General features: G+C 36.6%; 2 protein-coding genes and 1 pseudogene across 2 annotated transcripts; 2 read left to right on the top strand and 1 right to left on the bottom strand.

The window, feature by feature from the left end:
• Positions 1 to 3703: 3703 nt before the first annotated feature.
• On the bottom strand, positions 3704 to 5548 carry LOC129875577 (uncharacterized). The gene is made up of 3 exons (XM_055950878.1): positions 5234 to 5548; positions 3966 to 5047; positions 3704 to 3758 (listed from the first exon to the last, which is right to left on the bottom strand). Exons 1-3 carry the CDS (start codon positions 5546 to 5548, stop codon positions 3704 to 3706), a joined length of 1452 nt encoding a protein of 483 aa, XP_055806853.1.
• Positions 5549 to 7135: 1587 nt separating this feature from the next.
• On the top strand, positions 7136 to 8293 carry LOC129875578 (uncharacterized). The gene has a single exon (XM_055950879.1). The coding sequence runs from the start codon at positions 7136 to 7138 to the stop codon at positions 8291 to 8293; it is 1158 nt and encodes a 385-aa protein (XP_055806854.1).
• A 6856-nt stretch (positions 8294 to 15149) lies between these two features.
• LOC129877483 (DELLA protein GAI-like) lies at positions 15150 to 17181 on the top strand (annotated as a pseudogene).
• Positions 17182 to 21304: the final 4123 nt, after the last annotated feature.

Here is a 21304-nt window from a genome sequence, read left to right on the forward strand (position 1 = left end):
TTATCCAAGCGAGGACTGTCGTCTGCTCGAAGCTTGAAGGAGGGATCCAGCGGAGAATTAACAGTAGGCAGATGAGAGACATCGAATTCATAAAGAAGGTCCATGGTAAACTGCCGTTGATTTACAATAAATCCTTGATCTTCTCTCAAAATTTCCATGCCAAGAAAATGGTGAATTTCTCCTAGGTTTTTAACTCTGAATTCTGTGTTGAGAAAGCATTTGATATTTTCGAGTTCATACAAACCGTTTCCAATGAGGAGAATATCGTCGACATATACTGCTAAGATAGAAGTAAGTGTCCCATTGTGTTTGAAAAAGAGGGAGTAATCATTTAAAGAGGAGGAATAGCCTTTGAAAGCTAAGGCTCCTCCAAGTCGAGCATACCACTGCCGGGAAGCCTGCTTTAAACCATATAAGGATTTCTTCAGGAGACAGACATGGTTAGGACTAGGAGGTGTCAGTCCTGCTAGAAACTTCATAAAAACTTCTTCTTGGAGGTCACCATGCAGGAATGCATTGTTGACATCCAATTGTGAAACAGACCACTTCTTTTTAGCTGCAATGGTAAGTAGGCACCGGATAGTGGTCATCTTCACAACAGGTGAAAAAGTCTCTCCATAATCTATACCTTCTCTTTGTATATCCTCCCTCACGACTAGTCTGGCCTTTAGTCGTTCAATGCTCCAATTGGAAAGATGCTTTATCTTGTATACCTATTTGCAAGGTAAAGCTCTCTTTCCTTTAGGCAGCAAGACAACATCCCAGGTGTGATTGGTTGCCAAGGCCTGAAGTTCGGAGTTCATGGCCTCTCTCCATGCTGGATGTTGGGAAGCCTGGTTATAGCAGCTAGGCTCAGTGATATTAGAGATGGAGAGAATTAGTTTCTGATTGTGGAGGGATAGGAAGGAGAAAGCATAACCTTTTGGCTTATGAGAGTGATCAAAACAAGTTGTCCATGGATTAGTGAATATTACACTATTGCAAATGTAATCTTTTAGATAGCCAGGTTCATGAGACATCCTGCTAGATCTTCTTGGTAGATCTGTTATAGGAGCAGGGGCAGAAGTATCTGGTGATGTAGGTGGAGATGTTTGTTGAGGAAGTGTGGATTCGGATTGGGGTCTGTAGGTAGAAGTATTAGGTGGAGGTATTGAGGGTGTAGCTGGGTAAAAATGATCATGGATAGGTGGGGCTGAGTACAACAACAACAACCCAGTGCAATCCCACATCGTAGGGTCTGGGGAGGGTAAAGTGTACGCAGACCTGACTCCTACCAATATAGGATGGATGTTTCCGAAAGACCCTCGGCTCATTAGAAGCATAAAAAAAGATCAGATAAGAGTATTAAAAGTAGATAAATAGATAACAAAATAATCAAAGCACAAAAAGCAGTAAGTATTATTAGATAGTAACATAAATACCATAAATCAAAGTACAAGGAATCACAGTGCATTAATACGCCTACGGCTAAGAGGGAGAAATGCCACTATGTGCTAGCCTTCTACCCTAATGTGTATCCTCCACACCCTCATATCTAAGGTCATGTCCTCGGTAAGTCGTAAATGCGTCAAGTCCTGTCTGATCACCTCTCTTTAGTATTTCTTTGACCTACCCCTACCTCTTCTGAAACCATCCATGGACAACCTCTCACATCTCCGCACTGGTGCATCTGGGACTCTCCTCTTCACATGCCCAAACCATCTTAGTCGCGTCTCTCGCATCTTGTCTTCCACTGAGGCCACTCCTACCTTGTCTCGAATAGCCTCATTTCTAATCCTGTCGCTCCTAGTATGCCCACACATCCATCTCAACATTCTCATCTCGGCAACTTTCATCTTTTGCATGTGGGAGACCTTAACTGGCCAACACTCCGCCCTGTATAACATAGCTGGTCTAACCACCACTTTGTAGAACTTGCCCTTAAGTAGTGGTGGCACCTTCTTGTCACACAAAACATTGGAGGCGAGCCTCCATTTCCTCTATCCTGCCCCAATACGATATGTGACATCCTCGTCGATTTCCCCGTTGCCCTGCATCATAGAACCGATGTACTTAAAACTACTTTTCTTTTGGATGACTTGGTCCCCGAGCCTTACTTTCGCGCCAACCTCCTGAGGTGTCTTACTGAACTGGCACTCCAGGTACTCTATCTTGGTCCTACTCAGCTTAAACCCTTTAAACTCCAAGGTGCGTCTCCAATCTTCCAACTTAGCGTTAACTCCGCTACGAGTATCATCGACGAGGACTATGTCGTCCACAAAAAGCATACACCATGGCACCTCACCTTGAATTTATCGCATCAATACATCCATCACCAAGGCAAATAGAAACGGACTCAAGGCTGATCCTTGATGCAACCCCATCACCACCGGGAAGTGTTCTGAGTCCCCTCCTACTGTCCTTACCCTGGTTTTGGCACCCTCGTACATGTCCTTGATCAAACTTATGTACGCTACTGGTATACCTTTAGCCTCCAAACATCTCCATAGTATCTCTCGAGGGACTTTATCATAAGCCTTTTCTAAGTCGATGAATACCATATGCAAGTCTCTCTTCCTCTCCCTATATTGCTCCATTAGTCTCCTCATAAGATGGATGGATTCCGTAGTTGAGCGTCCCGGCATAAATCTGAACTGGTTCTCTGAAATAGACATGCCTCTCCTCACCCTCATCCCCACCACTCTTTCCCACACTTTCATAGTATGGCTTAGAAGCTTGATACCTCTGTAGTTGTCGCAAATTTGGCTATCCCTCTTGTTTTTGTATAGAGAGATCATGATGCTCGACCTTCACTCTATGGGCATCATTGCAGTCATAAAGATGACATTAAATAACCTAGTCAGCCACTCTAAACCTATCGAGCCCGCACTCTTCCAAAATTCTCCAGGGATCTCGTTAGGTCCGGTCGCTCTTCCCTAGCACATCCTACGAACATCACCTTTAACCTCATCGACCGTAATACTGCTACAACCCCCAATATCGTGACTCCTTCCTGTATGTTCCAAATCTCCTAACACAATTTCTGTGTCCATAGGTGGGGCTGAGTGATTGTGAAAATTAGGATCATGATCTGAGGAAGAAGGGTAGTTCAAAAAAAAAGGTGTGTGGGAGCTATCAGATGAGTTGAAAGGAAAATATGATCCATGAAATCTGACATCTCTGGATACAAACACTTTCCTTGTATCAAGAGATAACAATTTATACCCCTTCTGCTGTAAAGGGTATCCTAGTAAAACACAAGCAGTAGCCCTTTCATCAAACTTATTTCTCCCTTGTCCCAGGGTGGAGGCATAACACAAACATCCAAAATTCCTCAAATGAGCATAGGTAGGTTCTTGTCTAAGAAGTACTGCATAAGGTGTTTGTCCCTTTAGAACACTAGATGGTAGTCTATTAATGATATGAGTAGTAGTTAAAACAGACTCTCCCCAGTAAGTCATAGGCAATTTTGACTGAAACATCAACCCCCTTGCAATTTCTAAGAGGTGTCTGTGTTGTCTCTCAACAGTTCTATTTTGTTGAGGTGTAGCAACACAGGACAATTGATGTAAAATTCCTTGAGAAGCAAGGAATGCTAATTCCTGTGTCCCTTTCCCCAATTCTAAAGCATTGTCAGATCTGATCATTTTAACCCTGACATTGAATTGTCTCTCTACCATGGATAAGATGCTTTTCAGTACAGGGAAAGTATTACTTTTAGTGCTTAGTAAGAATGTCCATTCCCTCTACTGTAGTCATCTACTATGGTGAGGAAGAACCTGAAACCATTGTAAGTAATACACTTGTAGGGTCCCCAAATGTCTATATGAATGAGATAAAAAATATGTGTGGATTTTATGTTACTAATAGGAAAAGGTTGTCTAGTTTGTCTAGCTCTAGGGCATATGTCACAAACAAAATCAGAAGTGGATTCACATGGAAGAAAAATTAAATGTTTCATTGCTGAAAATGGAAGATGTCCCAACCTTACATGCCAAAGTTTCACACTAGGAGTAGCATTAACATGTACTGAATAGAAAACTGAAAGTGATTGTGGGATGGGATCTGAAGATACATCATTTGAATTGAAACTATTTCTAAACTTATCAGTGTTGGAATCCAATAAATAGAGTCCTTCTCTAACTTCACCAAAAACTTGAGGACTCCTCACTGAAAGGTCCTGCAAGAAACATCCAGTAGCAGTAAATAGGACATCATACTGAAACTGAACATAGAACTTGTAAATTGAAAGTAAATTATACTTAAAATCTGGCACAAGCAGTACATCAGTTATGACCTGCCCTGGCAAAATAGAGATGCTGCCTATATGGGTCACACTTACCTTGAAAGAATTAGGTAAATTAATGTTCAAAGGCATGGGGAGAGGTTTTAGAAATAAGAAGGAATTGGGATCAAAACACATGTGTTCTGAGGCTCCTGAATCAATTATCCAAGTATTTTGCTTAAGATTAGTGGGTACAGAATTTGAGTATTTAAGGATGGTACCAACCACTGCATTTGCATTGATTCTTGTTTGTGTCAATTTGCTTTGCTTGTACATTTGCATCATCTCTGCAATCTGGTGCTTGCTAAACTGTTCCTCAAAATTTCTATCACGGATTCCAGGATCTGTCCTCCCAATGTCTTCATCTGCTTGCTGAGTCAAGGTTGCATTTGCTTTAATCTGAGGCTGATGGTTTCTAGAGTTGGTGAACTCAAAATCTGCAGGAAATCTATGCAGTCTGTAGCAATCATCATGCACATGCCTTGTTTTCCCACAATAAGTGCATGACAGGTTTGGATCATATTTCTTCTTATCCTTAAACTTGTTCTGTGGCTTATCATGTCTCTGGTTCTGACCTGGATTGGTATACTTCTGGTATGTGTTTGTTCCTCTTATTGCTTGGTGCTTGAATCTCTGTGTATTTCTTCCCTGTCCATTGGCCATGAATGCTGCAAACTCAGCAATTAGTTTGTTGTCCTGTTGTTTTGCTTGACTTGCTGCCAGAAATAATCCAGAATCAGAGATGTAGTTTGTGTTTGCATACACTTCCCTTTGATTCTCATCCTGCAAAAGTAATGAATATGCAACATCCATTCCAGGTAAAAAATTCATCATAAGTATATTTCTTCTTGCATGAGCATATACATCATTTAGTCCCATTAAGAATTGAATTAACCTTTGATTTTCTAGTGATTTATTTAATTTTGCTTTCCCATCACAAGTGCATTTACATAAGCAACAAAAAATTACATTTATCCCATCCAATTCATTCCATAGTCTCTTAAGTTTCGTGAAGTAACCTGCAATGTCACTATTCTCTTGTATTAGACTTGTTAATTCCTTTTGCAGGTGGTAGAGTTTGGAACCATTTGATTTGCCAAACCTCTGCTCCAGACTGTCCCAAAGTTCCTTAGCAGTTTTGGAACTCATCACATTATTCAAAATCTGCAGATTCCAGTTCTGGAGCCTTGCAGGTTCCATTGATGAAACCAAGTTTCTTTTTGGCCGATAGGGATAAAAGGATGGATCATCTCCAACCTGGATATCCTCTTCCATCGAAAACATTATTGACCAGCGTCATACTAGGTGAATCTAAATTGTTTAAGTGGTAAGGATGGCTGCTTTCATACGTGGTTCCTTTCTCACCACTTCCTAACTTAACTTGAGTTATTTCAGGCATTTTGTTTTACTAGGGATTTTGAAGATGATATTAATGTAGATTTTGAAGATGATATTGATGTGTCTTACACAGATCTGAATTGAGCTTAGAGATGCTCTGATACCATGTAAGAATTAAAGAGAGAAAGGGGATGAAATAAAAGTTTTCTGTATCTTTCATTAATGGTATGTACATTAGTTTATATAGAAACATACAATAGCTATAATAGAGACAAGAAGAGATGGGCTACATTTGTCTTATTTAAATTTGTACAAAATTTTATTCTACTTGCCCATAATTATATTGGCATAACTATATTTAAATGTATCAATTTAAATCTACTAGTGGAAGATTATATATATATATATATATATATATATATATATATATATATGGAGGAGGAGTGTCCACGTGTGTGTCCACGTGTGTGTCCAAATAAGAGGGCTGAAGAGTTAAAACTCTTCAGCTTCTTCTTCTTTCCTCAGCTTCTTCTTTTCTTCTTCTTTAGGGTTTTCAGCTTTCTTCATCTCCTTCTTCTTCTCTTCTTTTTCTTTGTTGCAGTATTCTTCTCCAACATATTCATGTCCAAATCGGACCCTGTCTATTGTTTGGATCACGATCCCTTTGTTGACTAGAGTTATTATTTGTTGAAAAATAAACACATATTTTTATTTTAATATCTATATTAATTGGTATTTGTATTAATTGTTGAAAAATGATTTGATGATTAACTAATTATTGTAAAAAACAAAATATTAAGGGATAATTTTAGATACTTCCTCTTACGTTTTGTTGCGATTCAATTTATCGGGTCGTGCGAAAACCTACTCTAACACCTAAGTAAGAAAATTCTCAATCTCATACACAGAAATATAATGCGGAAGTTTAAGAAACTACAATTAATGGTCCAAAAGACTTATGAAGTCGCAATATATTAAATATATACAAAATTCCAAGGTTTATAACAAGGAACAATTTAATACTCCCAAGGATACTGTTATGATACAAGAAAGTAGTTAGGGAGGTTAGAATAAGAAGTTAGGAGTTGGGGTAATTTGGTCATTTACTAATTCTTGCTAAAACTAACTAACTAACAATTAGTTAGTAACTAGTTAGTTAGTAGCTAACTAGATATATATATATACATATCATTGTGCAGTGTGTAGAAGGTTAGGGCATTGTAGCCCCAAAATCAAAAGGATAAAAAATTGAGCAACTTACCTTCTCTCATCTTCTCTTCTTCTTCACTTTCTTTGCTTCTTCTGTTTTGTCTCTCTGAAAGCACTGATTGTGCCACTTTGTTCATGGTATCAGAGCGATATCACAGTGATTATTGTGTGGAGATATCCGGATTTTCAGCTACAAGTCGAAGGCATATTTGCAAAGTCGTCAATTTTTTTTTTTGAGATTGTTTTGTAGATCTGAGCTCCATTGAAGCTAAAATCTATGATCAATAGTGATTTCTGCAACAAAAGTCCAAAAACTTGAAGAAAATGGCAGGTGAACCAACGACTGAGTCAGGTCAGAATCTAAATCAAAACCACTTCAATGTTCAACGAGGCTCTGCAAGTAGCAACGGGCAAGGTATTGACTATAATCATTCCCTATTTCTTAGTGCTACGGATGTGAGTGGAATTAGTATTATATCGTTCCAACTGAGTGGTGTGGAAAATTATACTCTATGGAATCGGTCAATCAAACTAGCTTTGTTAGGAAGAAACAAGCTAGGTTTAGTGGATGAAATATGCAGGAAAGAAATGTATACTGAAGAACTATGGGGTCAATGGGAACGAGTGAATGTTGTTGTCCTGTCATGGCTAATGAATGCAGTTTCGAAAAGCCTACTTAGTGGAATAACATTTGCTTCGAATGCTCTGGATGTGTGGACCGATCTGGAAGAGGGGTTTGATAGAGTAGATGGATCACGAACCTACAGTTTGCACAAAGAAATTGCTACTCTACAGCAGGGGACTGCTTCTGTGGATGTATACTACACAAAGATAAAGGCCTTGTGGGATGAGTTTGAAGTTTTGGTGCCATCACCTTGCTGTAAATGTGAGAAATCCAAAGGATTTGTAGCTCATATAAATAGAAAAAAGCTCTATCAGTTCTTAATGGGACTAAATGATTCATATCACCAAGCTAGGAGTCATATTCTTATGATAGATCCACTACCAACTATCAATCAGGCGTATGTTATGATAGCAGGAGATGAGAGTCAAAAATCTGTGGTTACAGGCATAAGTAACTTGGGTCTAAATTCTTCCATCCTGGAGTCAGCTGCTATGTACTTTAAAAGTGACTCAAGTGCTAGTCAGAGATTCAAGAAAAATACTCACCTAATTTGTGATTTCTATAAATTTAGAGGTCATACCAAGGAATTTTGTTATAAAGTGGTTGGTTATCCACCAGACTTTAAGTCTAAGAGAAAGATACAAAGTGCAAACATAGCCTACTCTGGTGCTTCTATCCTGTCTAATCAATCTCAGCAACCAGTGCAGACTCATTTTTCTTATGGTTTGAACACCAATGTAAATGATCAATCAGTATGGGGAAGAAACATCACTTCACAACACAACACAAAGTCAGTTCAAAGTGAAGTTTCTACATCCAATAATACTATCAGTCAAGCTGAAAAGGATGTCAAATAATTACTTCAGGGCTGCACATTCACAAAAGACCAGTATGATCATATCCTTAAAATGACGAGTCAACAATCCAGGTCAAATGTCACTCCATCTGATGGCAACAAGACAAATGTTGTAGGTAAGGCATTGTTTGTCACTAAAAATAGTGATGTGTGGATTGTAGATACAGGTGCAACAAACCATATGGTTTCTAATTTGGATATGTTACAAGAGAAATCTGTGTTAAAGCTTGATATTCCTAAGGATGTATGTTTACCAAATGGGGGCACCACTCAAGTAACACATATTGGTTCATGTAGTCTATCAGCTAGAAGTGTTATTACTAATGTCTTCCATCTACAAGAGTTCAAATATAATCTATTGTCTGTCAGTAAAATAACAAAGGAAGTGGGATGCTCAGTCTCCTTTTCCCCTAATTTCTGTGTTTTCCAGGAACTTTACACTGGGAAGGTAAAGGAAGTTGGTAAAGAAGAAGGAGGCCTATATCTGTTGTGGAGACAATTAACTCAAAGCACTGTTAGTAAGACTAAGGAGTCTGCTCTTGCTGTTGATACATCTTATTCTCATTCTAGAGGCAATGATTTAGTCACAGACATGGAACTATGGCATCAAAGGCTTGGACATGTATCTTCAATAGTATTGGCTAAGATATTTACTATGAATAAAACTACTATATATCAGGTTTCTAAGTGTGTAATGTGTCCAGTTGCAAAGCAAACCAGATCTATTTTTCCTTCTAGTAGTATCAAAAATGGTAATTGTTTTGACTTGTTACATATTGATCTTTGGGGACCATACAATACCCCTACCTTTGATGGCAACAAGTACTTTCTTACAATAGTTGATGATTTTTCAAGAATGACCTGGTTATGTTTACTGAAACAAAAATCAGATGTTTGTGTATCTCTCCAAATCTTTCTGCAGTATGTTAAGACTCAGTTTGACAAAGTGGTCAAGGTTCTAAGATCTGATAATGGTACAAAATTTGTTAATTCAGTTTGTGATAGTCTGTTTAAAAAACTAGGTATTATACATCAAAGATCTTGCCCTTACACTCCTCAATAAAATGGTGTTGCTGAGAGGAAACACAGACATCTTCTTGAAGTCATAAGACCTTTAAGGTTTCAAGCTAAAATACCTATAAAGTTTTGGGGCTACTGTGTACTGGCAGCAGCTTATCTAATTAACAGGCTTTCTAGTAGTGTGCTTGGTTTTCAAACTCCTTATGAAAGACTATATGGTGTCAAACCTATGGTATCTCATTTGAGGACTATTGGTTGCTTGTCTTTTGCAAAGAATCTTACTGAACATGATAAACTCATGCCTAGATCAAAATCAGTTGTTCACATGGGATATTCTGAAGTGCATAAGGGGTACATTCTATTTGATTTACTCCACAGGTCCTTCTTTGTCAGCAGAGATATCATCTTTAGAGAGGATATCTTTCCATTTGCCACTGAGGATAGTTCTGCTCATCAGCCAATATTTGTAGATACACTGCAAGAGTCAGCTATAGTTGCTCAGGATGTTCCTCACATAGCTCCTGTGGTGTCACCAATTGCTAACCAAGTTATTGATACTGGAGGTGAGCAGCAACCTGAGGCACATATTGATATCTCTGAGGTGCAGGTTCACTCTGATGCAAGTGGTCCTACTGTGCCACAAACTCCTGCTCCTCTACAGGTCACTAGAAAATCTACAAGATCTAAACAGCCTCCTCTCTGGCTGAAAGATTTTGTGTCCTTAAATTCAACCAAAGATATTCCTTATCCCTTGTCCAACTATGTGACATACTCTCATTTAACACCCTCCTATAAGTGCTACATTGTTGCTACCTCCACTGAGATAGAACCTGACAACTATGCAGAAGCTATCAAGGATTCAAGATGGGTTGATGTTATGCAAGCAAAAATTCAAGCATTAGAGGGCAGTAATACCTGGGAAATTACCACCTTGCCTGCTGGCAAGAAGCCAATTGGTTGCAGGTGGATTTACAAGATTAAATATAAGTCCACTGGTGAAATAGAAAGGTTCAAAGCCAGGTTAGTTGCAAAGGGCTATAGTCAGCAAGAAGGTATTGATTACAAAGAGACCTTCTCTCATGTTGTGAAGATAGTAATAGTGAGAACTATTCTATCCATAGCAGCCTCTAAACAGTGGTACATCCATCAAATGGATGTCTTCAATGCCTTTCTTCATGGGGATCTAGAAGATGAAATTTATATGCAACTTCCTCAGGGGTTTGTCAGTCAAGGGGAGAAGGTATGTAGACTGACAAATTCCCTATATGGACTCAAGCAGGCTCCTAGGCAATGGAATCACAAACTTACTGAAGCTCTCATTTCTCTTAAGTTTACACAAAGTCAATATGATTACTCTCTGTTCATCAGCAAATCAATAGAAGGAATTGCAATTATACTTATGTATATAGATGATATGCTGATAACTGGCAGCAGCTTAAAGCTGATAGAAGAAACAATAAAGGCCTTACGAAGAGTCTTCAAGATGAAAGACTTAGGGGAGCTCAAATATTTCCTGGGGATTGAATTTACAAGATCCACAGAAGGTATACTTATGCATCAGAGGAAGTATACTTTTGAACTTATAGCAGAAGTAGGGATGACTGCAACCAAGCCAACAGGAACACCTGTAGATGCCAACATCAAACTCACATCAAGGCAATATGATGAGCATGTGAATAAGAATCAAGGAGAGTTAGAAGATCCTCTGATAGATCAAGCAGCATATCAGAAGCTCATAGGTAAGCTACTGTATCTTAATATGACAAGACCAGACATCTCCCTCAGTACTCAAACACTGAGTCAGTTTCTAAATCAGCCAAAAAAGTCCCACATGGAGGTTGCACTAAGAGTAGTTAGGTACCTAAACATGCAACCTGGACAAGGCATTCTGCTGTCCAGCCACTCAGATAGTCAGGTTACTGCTTTCTGTGATGCAGATTGGGCAGCTTGCCCTCTCACCAGAAAGTCTATCATAGGTTACATGATCAAGATTGGCAAGTCCTTAATATCATGGAAAGCCAAGAAGTAGAACACAGTATCAAGAAGTTCAGCTAAAGCTGAATATAGAAGCATGGCTTCTACTGTGTCAGAGCTAGTATGGTTACTTGGATTGTTGAAGGGAGTGGAAGTCGGAGTTAAGCTACCAATATAATTGTATAGTGACAGCAAAGCTGTAATCCAGATTACAGCAAACCCAGTGTATCACGAAAGAACAAAGCATATAGAAATTGATTGTCACTTCATTAGAGAAAGGCTACAACAAGGACTGATCAAAGTAAACTACATACCAACTCAAGAACAACCTGCAGATATACTAACAAAAGGACTGTCTAGAGCTCAACATGAATATCTTCTGTCCAAGCTAGGAGTTTTGAATATCTTTGCACCTCCTAGCTTGAAGGGGAGTGTTATGATACAAGAAAGTAGTTAGGGAGGTTAGAATAAGAAGTTAGAAGTTGGGGTAATTTGGTCATTGACTAATTCTTGTTAAAACTAACTAACTAACAATTAGTTAGTAACTAGTTAGTTAGTAGCTAACTAGATGTATATATATACATATCATTGTGCAGTGTGTAGAAGGTTAGGGCATTGTAGCCCCAAAATCAAAAGGATCAAAAATTGAGCAGCTTACCTTCTCTCATCTTCTCTTCTTCTTCACTTTCTTTGCTTCTTCTGTTTTGGCTCTCTAAAAGCACTGATTGTGCCACTTTGTTCAGATACTAACCTAAACAGGTAAAGAGCTTATAAAGATTCAATATACAATAAAATAATGACACAGCTCCCACCATCAGAAAGAAAGAGTAGAAGCTGTTGGAGGATCAATCTCGACTTCAACTAAGAAACATCAATGACCATGCAATCAAACTATGCCAAGTGGAATAGTAAGAGTAGTATCAGTACAAATAACATGTACTGGTAGGCATCATCGATCAACCTGATACCCACCGCATAATATACAGAAATCAACAAAAAGAAAGCATGCTCTTAAGGAAATACACTCGTCAAACCTTTCTGCACAAACTCTTATAATTCTTATTAACCTCATTAAAGTCGTTCAAGTCTAACTCTTATCCCTTCTAGTTGGTTCACTGCTAACTCTAAATTAGATCAAGGCCTAGCCTTTTTATCATATAGATGAGTTTTTGAACTACGAGCTCACTAACTTCGTCTAACCAGTCTACAATCCTAAAACTTTCGCACCAACACTTATCCCTAGAATAATTAACATTTCACTTGTAGGAGGGCAACATTAAGGGGGGTTAAATTTCCTTTTCTAAATATACTAGCTTGTTGTGGCAGGATCTAACCAGCTCTAGAGGCCTCGCCACAACGGGATTCTTTATGCTAGGGCGGCCTGTCCGGAGACAGAATCTTCAAATTCTCTCTCAATCCCTCCTTTTCACATGTACCAACAGAACACGATCAATATCTGACTCTAAGTCTCTGATCTTTCTAAACAACACATCAAATGTTCTATACTTGTTTACCCACGGCTTCGTACCTACGATACAAACGCATCTAGCCACTATAACATAATTCGAACAGGCATATACAAAAGCATATTATCAATTTGTCATTTCAAGAGCAATATATAGTTTCATAGGGTAAATCTCAAATACAACAGTTAACATGGTAATACCTAGACCTTCGGTCCTTTTATATCAATTATTACATAGGAAGGGCATTCTCAATTATAATCAGGTCAGTTTCTCTATCATAACCCATATAGTCAAGATCAATACATAGATGATAGTCACATAATGATTCTCTCATAGAACCCATACATAATAGTTAGTATATGTCGGAACGTGACACCCGATCCAATATCATAATCACAAAAAAAATCATAGTCTACAACGAATAGTTCACATACTTGCAACAATCACTTAACATGTTCATTGCATGCAATTGATAACAAATAGTCATTTCATTAGCTTCATTCTATTTTTCCCTTCATTAACAATATTTCATCAAGTCTTTTTTATTCAAGGCAGCACTTTTGGTGGAACAAGTTCAAATTATAGATTTCACGGTCTTAGAATTGTAGACCAATCACAATAATATATCAATCACACAACCACAATAATTAAATGCATGGTAAATATCACAGGATTACTCAATCAATATTAAGAGTCTCTCTATGATATAGACTAAACTATAACCTACAGCCACGTGTAATCAAATAGGTTCATGGCATGAGATCTATCAATACTAAGTCATTCACATTTGCCCTTTATTTCATGATTCGCATTACTCAATTAATTTATAGGAAATAATCAGTATAAAAACACATAATTATTTGTATAAATACATGCTTCTATATACATCAATAGCCTATTATCCCCAAGTCTCAGGATCCCATTATGACCCAGATATTGTCTATGTTTAATCTAACAAGAATCATTGGCCTTCTAAACAGTTTCACCAAGGTTAACATTCAAAAATTGGACCTTTAGCACTAGTCACATAATAATCATGACCTACAACATACATTCTCACTCTAAACAATAATTGACAATCATTTAACCATCTAGCCTTCGGGAAGGCATGAAACCACTGTCAATCTACATTATATTAAGTGATGAGAATGAATTTATAACTACTCAATTGAAAATAAACCTACCCTACCTGTAAGCCAAGCAATTGTAAAAAGATTATAGCACGATCTCTGACTTTTGAAAGGAGAAACTATGGAGATGGGCCTGAAATTCGTGGGTTGTAGCGTTCCTTGAGCTAGAATTTTCTTCCCTTCTCTCCAAGCCTAGAGCAGCTTTTGGGAGGTTTCTAGGATAACCAACATCTATTCTGGCACTTAAGGAAAAAAGGAGATAATAAAAATACGCCACTTTCTGAATATGTCTCGTCGAATCTCGCTCTGGCGGCCTAATCCTACCACAGCAACCCAACACCGATAGTACTCGATAAAATGGGCATGACTTTTTACTCGAACTCCAAATGAGGCAAACTCGGTGGCGTTGGAAAGAAGACTCATAGACCTTTAATTTGATAGGTCACCACCTAATTCATTATAGGCTGAGAGGTATGGTCGTTTGAAGTTGACCCTAGTTTAAACTCAACTCTGAAACTAAATCAGAAAAACACTTTCAACTTAACTTTGAGATGGAAGCATTGTACGATCTTAATTCACAACTAATGCACTCGCATACCAAGGAATTAATTATAATCTTATGACGAATGAGATTCGTATACTTTTATCACAGATATTTTTAGTAATGACGGATTAGGTTGTTACACGTTTGATATCACTGACTTCCTCTTACGTTTGACTTCATTTTTCAATATTTTTTTTCATTTTATTCGAAAATCAAAGTATGGACATAAAATTTTCAAATACAACTTCAAATTGTATTTGGAATTTGAATAACAATGAAAACTTTATTTTCATTTTCACTTTGTTTACTTTTATAATTTTTAAAAAATATAAAATAACCCCATTTAAATTCTATTTTATGTTTAAATCATATATCATGTTTTCTTAAAAATACATTCAAAATCTAAATATTTATTGTAAAAAGTATGATCAACTCAACTGCGACTTTAAATTTTTTAAATAAAGTTTAAAAAATAATGGTCAAACGGCCACTAAAAATCTGAACTATTGTTTCTCTTTCTAGATAAGAGAAATACGAATAAAGTAGAATAAAATCAACTTTCCCAAAGAACTTTTAAACACCAACAACAACAAACAACTCTTATCTTTTCAATAAAAGTTGAGTTCAAAGGAGTGTAATCGGTCTTTACACGTATGAAATGAAAGCGAAATCTCTCCGAAATGACCAAAAAGAAAAGAATACATAAAAAATGTTGACTATGTCAGGAGTCACGACTTCACTTGTTTTAGGGAAGCAGGAAGGTAATAACTCCAGCAATTTATCAACAAAAAAAAGAAAAGAGGGAAAGATGAGTTCACGAGAAACGTCCATGGATACAGTTATGGAAGATGAAGATTCCTTTGTTTCTAATACAAATGCAGTCATCTACGCTGCTTCTGATATTTCAGGCTGGACCCACAGTTTGATCTCAGATAACAATATTACAAATTCATCGTCTTCTACTAGTGTAGACGACCGCCACCACCACCAGCAGATTTCTACTGCTGCCGGTGGTGACGGTGATTCGATGAATGTATCATCAAGTGCATCTTCCAGCTGGTTCAAGAATAATAAGCAAATTGATGATCAGCGACAGATTAGGATATTTAATGTTGATTTCAGGGCACTTTCCAATAGATCTTATTTTCGTAGCCCTTTATTGGCGGATACTGGTAGGACAGTGAACGAAGAAACTAGAGTTAGGCTTGTGAATACGTTGACGGCTTGTGCCGAGGCGATCCAAGAGAACAACCTAAGTCTAGCGGATGTACTAATCAGTGAACTAAGGAGATTTACAGTTTCACAAATTGGAGGAGCAATGAAGAAAGAGGCCACTTATTTTGCAGAAGCTTTGTATCAGAAGATTTACAGAACGAATCTACAAGATTTTGTTGAATCATCCTATTCCAAGGAAAAACTCTTACATATAAGCTTCTACGGCAGCTGCCCCTTACTCAAATTCGCCCACTTCACTGCCAATCTATCCATTTTGGAGGCCTTCGCCGTTTCCAAGAGAATACATGTAATTGACTTCAGCTTGAATCAAGGTCTGCAATGGTCGGCACTTCTGCAGGCTCTCGCTTTGCGTCCTGGCGGTCCCCCTGCTTTTCGGCTCACAGGAATTGGTGGCTACTCCCAGCCTGATGACAGTAGCGATGCCTTACAGGAAGTTGGTTTTAAGCTCGCCCAATTTGCAGAGTCAATTGGTGTAGAATTTGAATTCCAAGGATTCATGGCCCATACTTTAGCTGATCTTGAAGCACCAATGTTGAATATTAGACCCAGTAATGTGGAAGCAGTGGCTGTGAACTCTGTTTTCAAGCTTCACCGCCTGTTTTCCATTCCAGGATCAATTGAAAAAGTGCTGGATTTAATAAAACAAATACAGCCGAAGATTGTGACCATCGCCGAACAAGAAGCGAATCACAATGGAAGTGTCTTTACGAACAGGATTAACGAAGCATGGCATTACTATTCAACAATGTTCTATTTGCTGGAGAACTCAGACTCGATTAATCCCAATACTCAAGATTTGGAGATGGCGGAGCAGTACCTAGGGCGGGAGATCTATAATTTGGTGGCTTGCGAAGGGACTAAGCGAGTTGTGAGACACGAGACGTTTGGTCAATGGCGAGTGAGGTTTAACTCTGCAAGGTTCAACCTGGTTCCCCTGAGTTCAAATGCGTACAGACAGGCATACATGTTATTGGCCTTGTACGCAAACGGAAAGAGATACAGAGTAGAAGAAAAAGATGGGTGTCTTATGCTGAGTTGGCATAGTCGCCCGCTCATCACCATATCTGCTTGGCGCGGCTATGTCGCCTAGTCTAGGGAGTCAGTCAATGGGTGAGGTTGCTCTGCACCCGTCCTGGAAAAGCTTGATACTCTGAGGAGGTTGCTCTGCAGCTGTCCTGCTTCATCCAATGCGTAGTTTTATATGTCACTCTTCTTTAAATGTTTACAGGTATATGTATCAGACAATCCAAATTGATAACCTTTGTAAGATAGTTCTTTTCTTCGACCTCACTGTTATTTAGAGTATCTCCACAGTAGCCATTAAATTCGATAACACAAGGGCACAGTTGGGTAAAATTTGGATATACTCTACCCTCACCATATCTAGACCCTGCTTATGGACTAGTTATTTTTGTTGAGGGTAGCACCTGGATGTTCCTCCTTTGTCATATTCAAAACTTGTAATATGATTGTCTGTCCTGTAACACTATTGTCTATATTTAAGTTTTTTCTTAGATCACTCATGTTATCTGCAACACCTATTCTGTTTTTAATTGTCTAAATTTTTTCTAGGCGTGGAAAACAAATAGGAGTAATCGTTATTTCCGAAGGAAAAACTCTCGTTTACCGCTGTCTTTTAGGTAGTGAAATTTATCTTTCTTTTCAGTAACTATTGAATCAAGGCTTTATTGGTAGAGAAAAAAAGAAGTCAAGACCGAATGAGCAGTTGCCAAAAAATTAGGCAGTGTAGAATGAATGTCGAGAAAATGCCATAAATAATCCCTTAAATATTGGAAGTGGGTCCAAAATAGTCCCTTAAGTATTTAAAAAGTTATCAAGTATTGGTCCTTTAATTATACACTTCTCGTTTTTAGTCTCTTAGATATATACTTATCGATTTTAGTATTTTAATTATTTAAAAACTTATCAGGTTCGATTTCTATTTAATTTTTATACAAATAACTTAAGTTTATATTAACGAAATTCATGCCTCCATGATATTAAATGTTTAGCCCATTTTTTTCAGTTTCCTCTTCCCACTACTTTTTCTTCAAAATATTCTTATGAACAGAACCTTAACCTCAATATAATGAAGCATATTACTGTTATTTGTGACTTGAATATGCTAAAATTTATTTTAAAAAAAAGTTATTATGCATTACGTGTGGGGGGAGATTTATTTATATTTAATAGAAACAAATTTGGTATAATGAGAATAAAATTAAAAGTTTTGTACTCACATATTTTGATTTCAAATTTTATACTCCAACGACTTTATTGAAGAGAATTTGTTTAATATTTTAGAAGTTGAAATTTATAACATTGTAGATTCGCAACTTTTTTTATAGATTTTTTAATTTTGAATTATATCGATTTTATTATTCTATTCATTTTATTTTACGTAGAGAAATTTGAGTAATAAGATCAAATCTCTTATTTTTATTTTTTATGAAAAATAAAATTAAAACAATTCACGATGATTACCGTTATCTGCTAAAGAAGCAAATATAATATTTAAGCATTAGCAATAATAATATGCTCATTTTATCCTCTATTGAATAAAATCAGGACTTATATCTTCTTTTCTCATTAATTTTATTCTGAATCGTTGAGGTTAGGGTTCTTTTCATGAGAATAATTTGAAGAAAATTAGCGGGAAGAGAGAAACAAATAAAAAAATAGGTTAAACAATTAATTTCACAAAGGCATGAGTCCCATTAATATAAATCTAAGTTATTTGTATTAAAAAATAGACAAATATCAAACATGATAAGTTTTCAAATACTTAAAGAACTAAAACTAGTAAGTGTATAATTATTGGACTAAAACGATAATTATATAGTTATGGAACCAAACTTGATAATATTTTGAATAGATATAAAACTAAATCTAATAAACATATAGTTAAAGAACTATTTTAGACCTACTTCAATAATTCAGAGATTATTTATGACGTTTTCTCAATGAATGTCCAATATTTTGCGAATCAAGTCTTTATTTACGTTGGTAGACATGTCACAAGAAATTCAGTCCAAATTTCCTCGCAATTTTAGTAGGTGTTTGCAAATAAAAGTAGAATATAATATTTGAAAAAACAAAAAATTGTGAGTGGAAAAAATAATTCATCTGAAAACTATTCAAAATAACTTTTTCAAATTTGAAACTCCTCTTTAATTGTTATTTTTTAAAAATACTCAATATATGACAAAACTTTCTTTTAAATAAAGGAATATTCATGTCCAAATGGGACCCTGTCTATTGTTTGGATCACGACCCCTTTGTTGACTAGAGTTATTGTTTGTTGAAAAATAAACACATATTTTTATTTTAATATCTATATTAATTGGTATTTGTATTAATTGTTGAAAAATAATTTGATGAATAACTAATTATTGTAAAAAAACAAAATATTAAGGGATAATTTTAGATACTTCCTCTTACGTTTTGTTGCGATTCATTTTATCGGGCCGTGCAGACACCTACTCTAACACCTAAGTAGGAGAACTCTCAATCTCATACACAGAAATATAATGCGGAAGTTTAAGAAACTACAATTAATGGTCCAAAAGACTTATGAAGTCGCAATATATTAAATATATAAAAAAATTCCAAGGTTTATAACAAGGAACAATTTAACACTCCCAAGGATACTAGTCTAAACAGGTAAAAAGCTTATAAAGATTCAATATATAATAAAATAATAACACAGCTCCCACCATAAGAAAGAAAGAGTAGAAGATGTTGGAGGATCAATCTCGTGTTCAACTAAGAAACATCACTGACCCTGCAATCAGACTATGTCAAGTGGTATAGTAAGAGTAGTATCAGTACAAATAACACATACTGGTAGGCATCATCGGTCAACCTAATACCCACAGCATAATATAAAGAAATCTACAAAAAGAAAGCATGCTCTTAAGGAAATACACTCGTCAAACCTTTATGCACAAACTCTTATAATTCTTATTAACCTCATTAAAGTCGTGCAAGTCTAACTCTTATCCCTTCTAGTTGGTTCACTGCTAACTCTAAATTAGATCAAGGCCCAGCCTTTTTATCATATAGATGAGTTTTTGAACTACGAGCTCACTAACTTCGTCTAACCAGTCTACAATCCTAAATTTTTTGCACCAACACCTATCTCTAGAATAATTAACATTTCACTTGCAGGAGAGCAACATTAAGGGGGATTAAATTTCCTCTTTTAAATATATTGGCCCACTGTGTCGGGATCTAACCAGCTCTAGAGGCCTCGCCACAGCGGGATTCTTTATGCTAGGGAGGCCTGTCTGGAGACAGAATCTTCAAATTCTCTCTTAATCCCTCTTTTTCACATGTACCAACAGGACACGATCAATATCTGGCTCAAAGTCACTGATCTTACTAAACAACACATCAAATGTTCTATACGTGTTTACCCACGGCTTCATACCTACGATACAGACGCATCTAGCCACTATAACATAATTCGAACAGGCATATACAGAAGTACATTATCAATTTGCCATTTCAAGAGCAATATATAGTTTCATATGGTAAATCTCAAATACAACAGTTAACATGGTAACACCTAGACCTTCGGTCCTTTCATATCAATTATTACATAGGAAAGGCATGCTCAATTATAATCAGGTCAGTTTCCCTATCATAACCCATATAGTCAAGATCAATACATAGATGATAGTCACATAATGATTCTCTCATAGAACCCATACATAATAATTAGTATATGTCGGAACGTGACACCCGATCCAATATCATAATCACAAACAGAATCACAGTCTGCAACAAATAGTTCATATACTTGCAACAATCACTTAACATGTTCATTGCATGCAATTGATAACAAATAGTCATTTCATTAGTTTCATTCTATCTTTCCCTTCATTAATAATATTTCATCAAGTCTTTTTTATTCAAGGAAACACTTTTGGTGGAACAAGTTCAAATTATAGATTTCACGTTCTTAGAATTGTAGACCAATCACAACAATATATCAATCACACAACCACAATAATTAAATGCATGGTAAACATCACAGCATTCTCAATCACTATTAAGAGTCTCTTTATGATATAGACTAAACCATAACCTACAGACACGTGTAATCAAATAGGTTCATGGCATGAGATCTATCAACACTAAGTCATTCACATTCGTCATTTATTTCATGATTCACATTACTCAATTAATTCAAAGGAAATAATCAGTATGAACACACTTAATTATTTGTATAAATACATACTTCTATATACATCAATAGCCCATTATCCCCAAGTCTCAAGATCCCATTATGACCCAACTATTATCTATGCTTAATCTAATAAGAATCATTGGCCTTCTAAATAGTTTCATCAAGGTTATCATTCAAATATTGGACCTTTATCACTAGTCACATCATAATCATGACCCAACAATATGCATTCTCACTCTAAACAACAATTGACAATCATTTAACCATACAACCTTCAAGAAGGCAAGAAACCACCAGTCAATCTACATTATATTAAGTGTTGGAAACGAATTTATAGCTACTCAATTGAAAAAACCTACCCTACCTATACGCCAAGCAATTGTAAAAAGATTATAGCACGATCTCTGACTTTTGAAAGGAGAAACTATGGAGATGGGCTTGAAATCCA

This window comes from Solanum dulcamara, chromosome 12 (genome assembly GCF_947179165.1).
Source record: "Solanum dulcamara chromosome 12, daSolDulc1.2, whole genome shotgun sequence".
Taxonomy (NCBI): domain Eukaryota; kingdom Viridiplantae; phylum Streptophyta; class Magnoliopsida; order Solanales; family Solanaceae; genus Solanum; species Solanum dulcamara.

Bases quoted from the DNA above. Each gene is read 5' to 3' on its own strand.
- LOC129875578 (XM_055950879.1), top strand. From the start codon at position 7,136: ATGGCAGGTGAACCAACGACTGAGTCAGGTCAGAATCTAAATCAAAAC.
- LOC129875577 (XM_055950878.1), bottom strand. From the start codon at position 5,548: ATGTTTTCGATGGAAGAGGATATCCAGGTTGGAGATGATCCATCCTTT. The intron at 5,048-5,233 runs GTAATTTTTTGT...TTACTTTTGCAG, and splicing joins ATGAATTGGATGGGATAAAT to GATGAGAATCAAAGGGAAGT. The intron at 3,759-3,965 runs GTTGGGACATCT...CAATGGTTTCAG, and splicing joins GTGAAACTTTGGCATGTAAG to GTTCTTCCTCACCATAGTAG.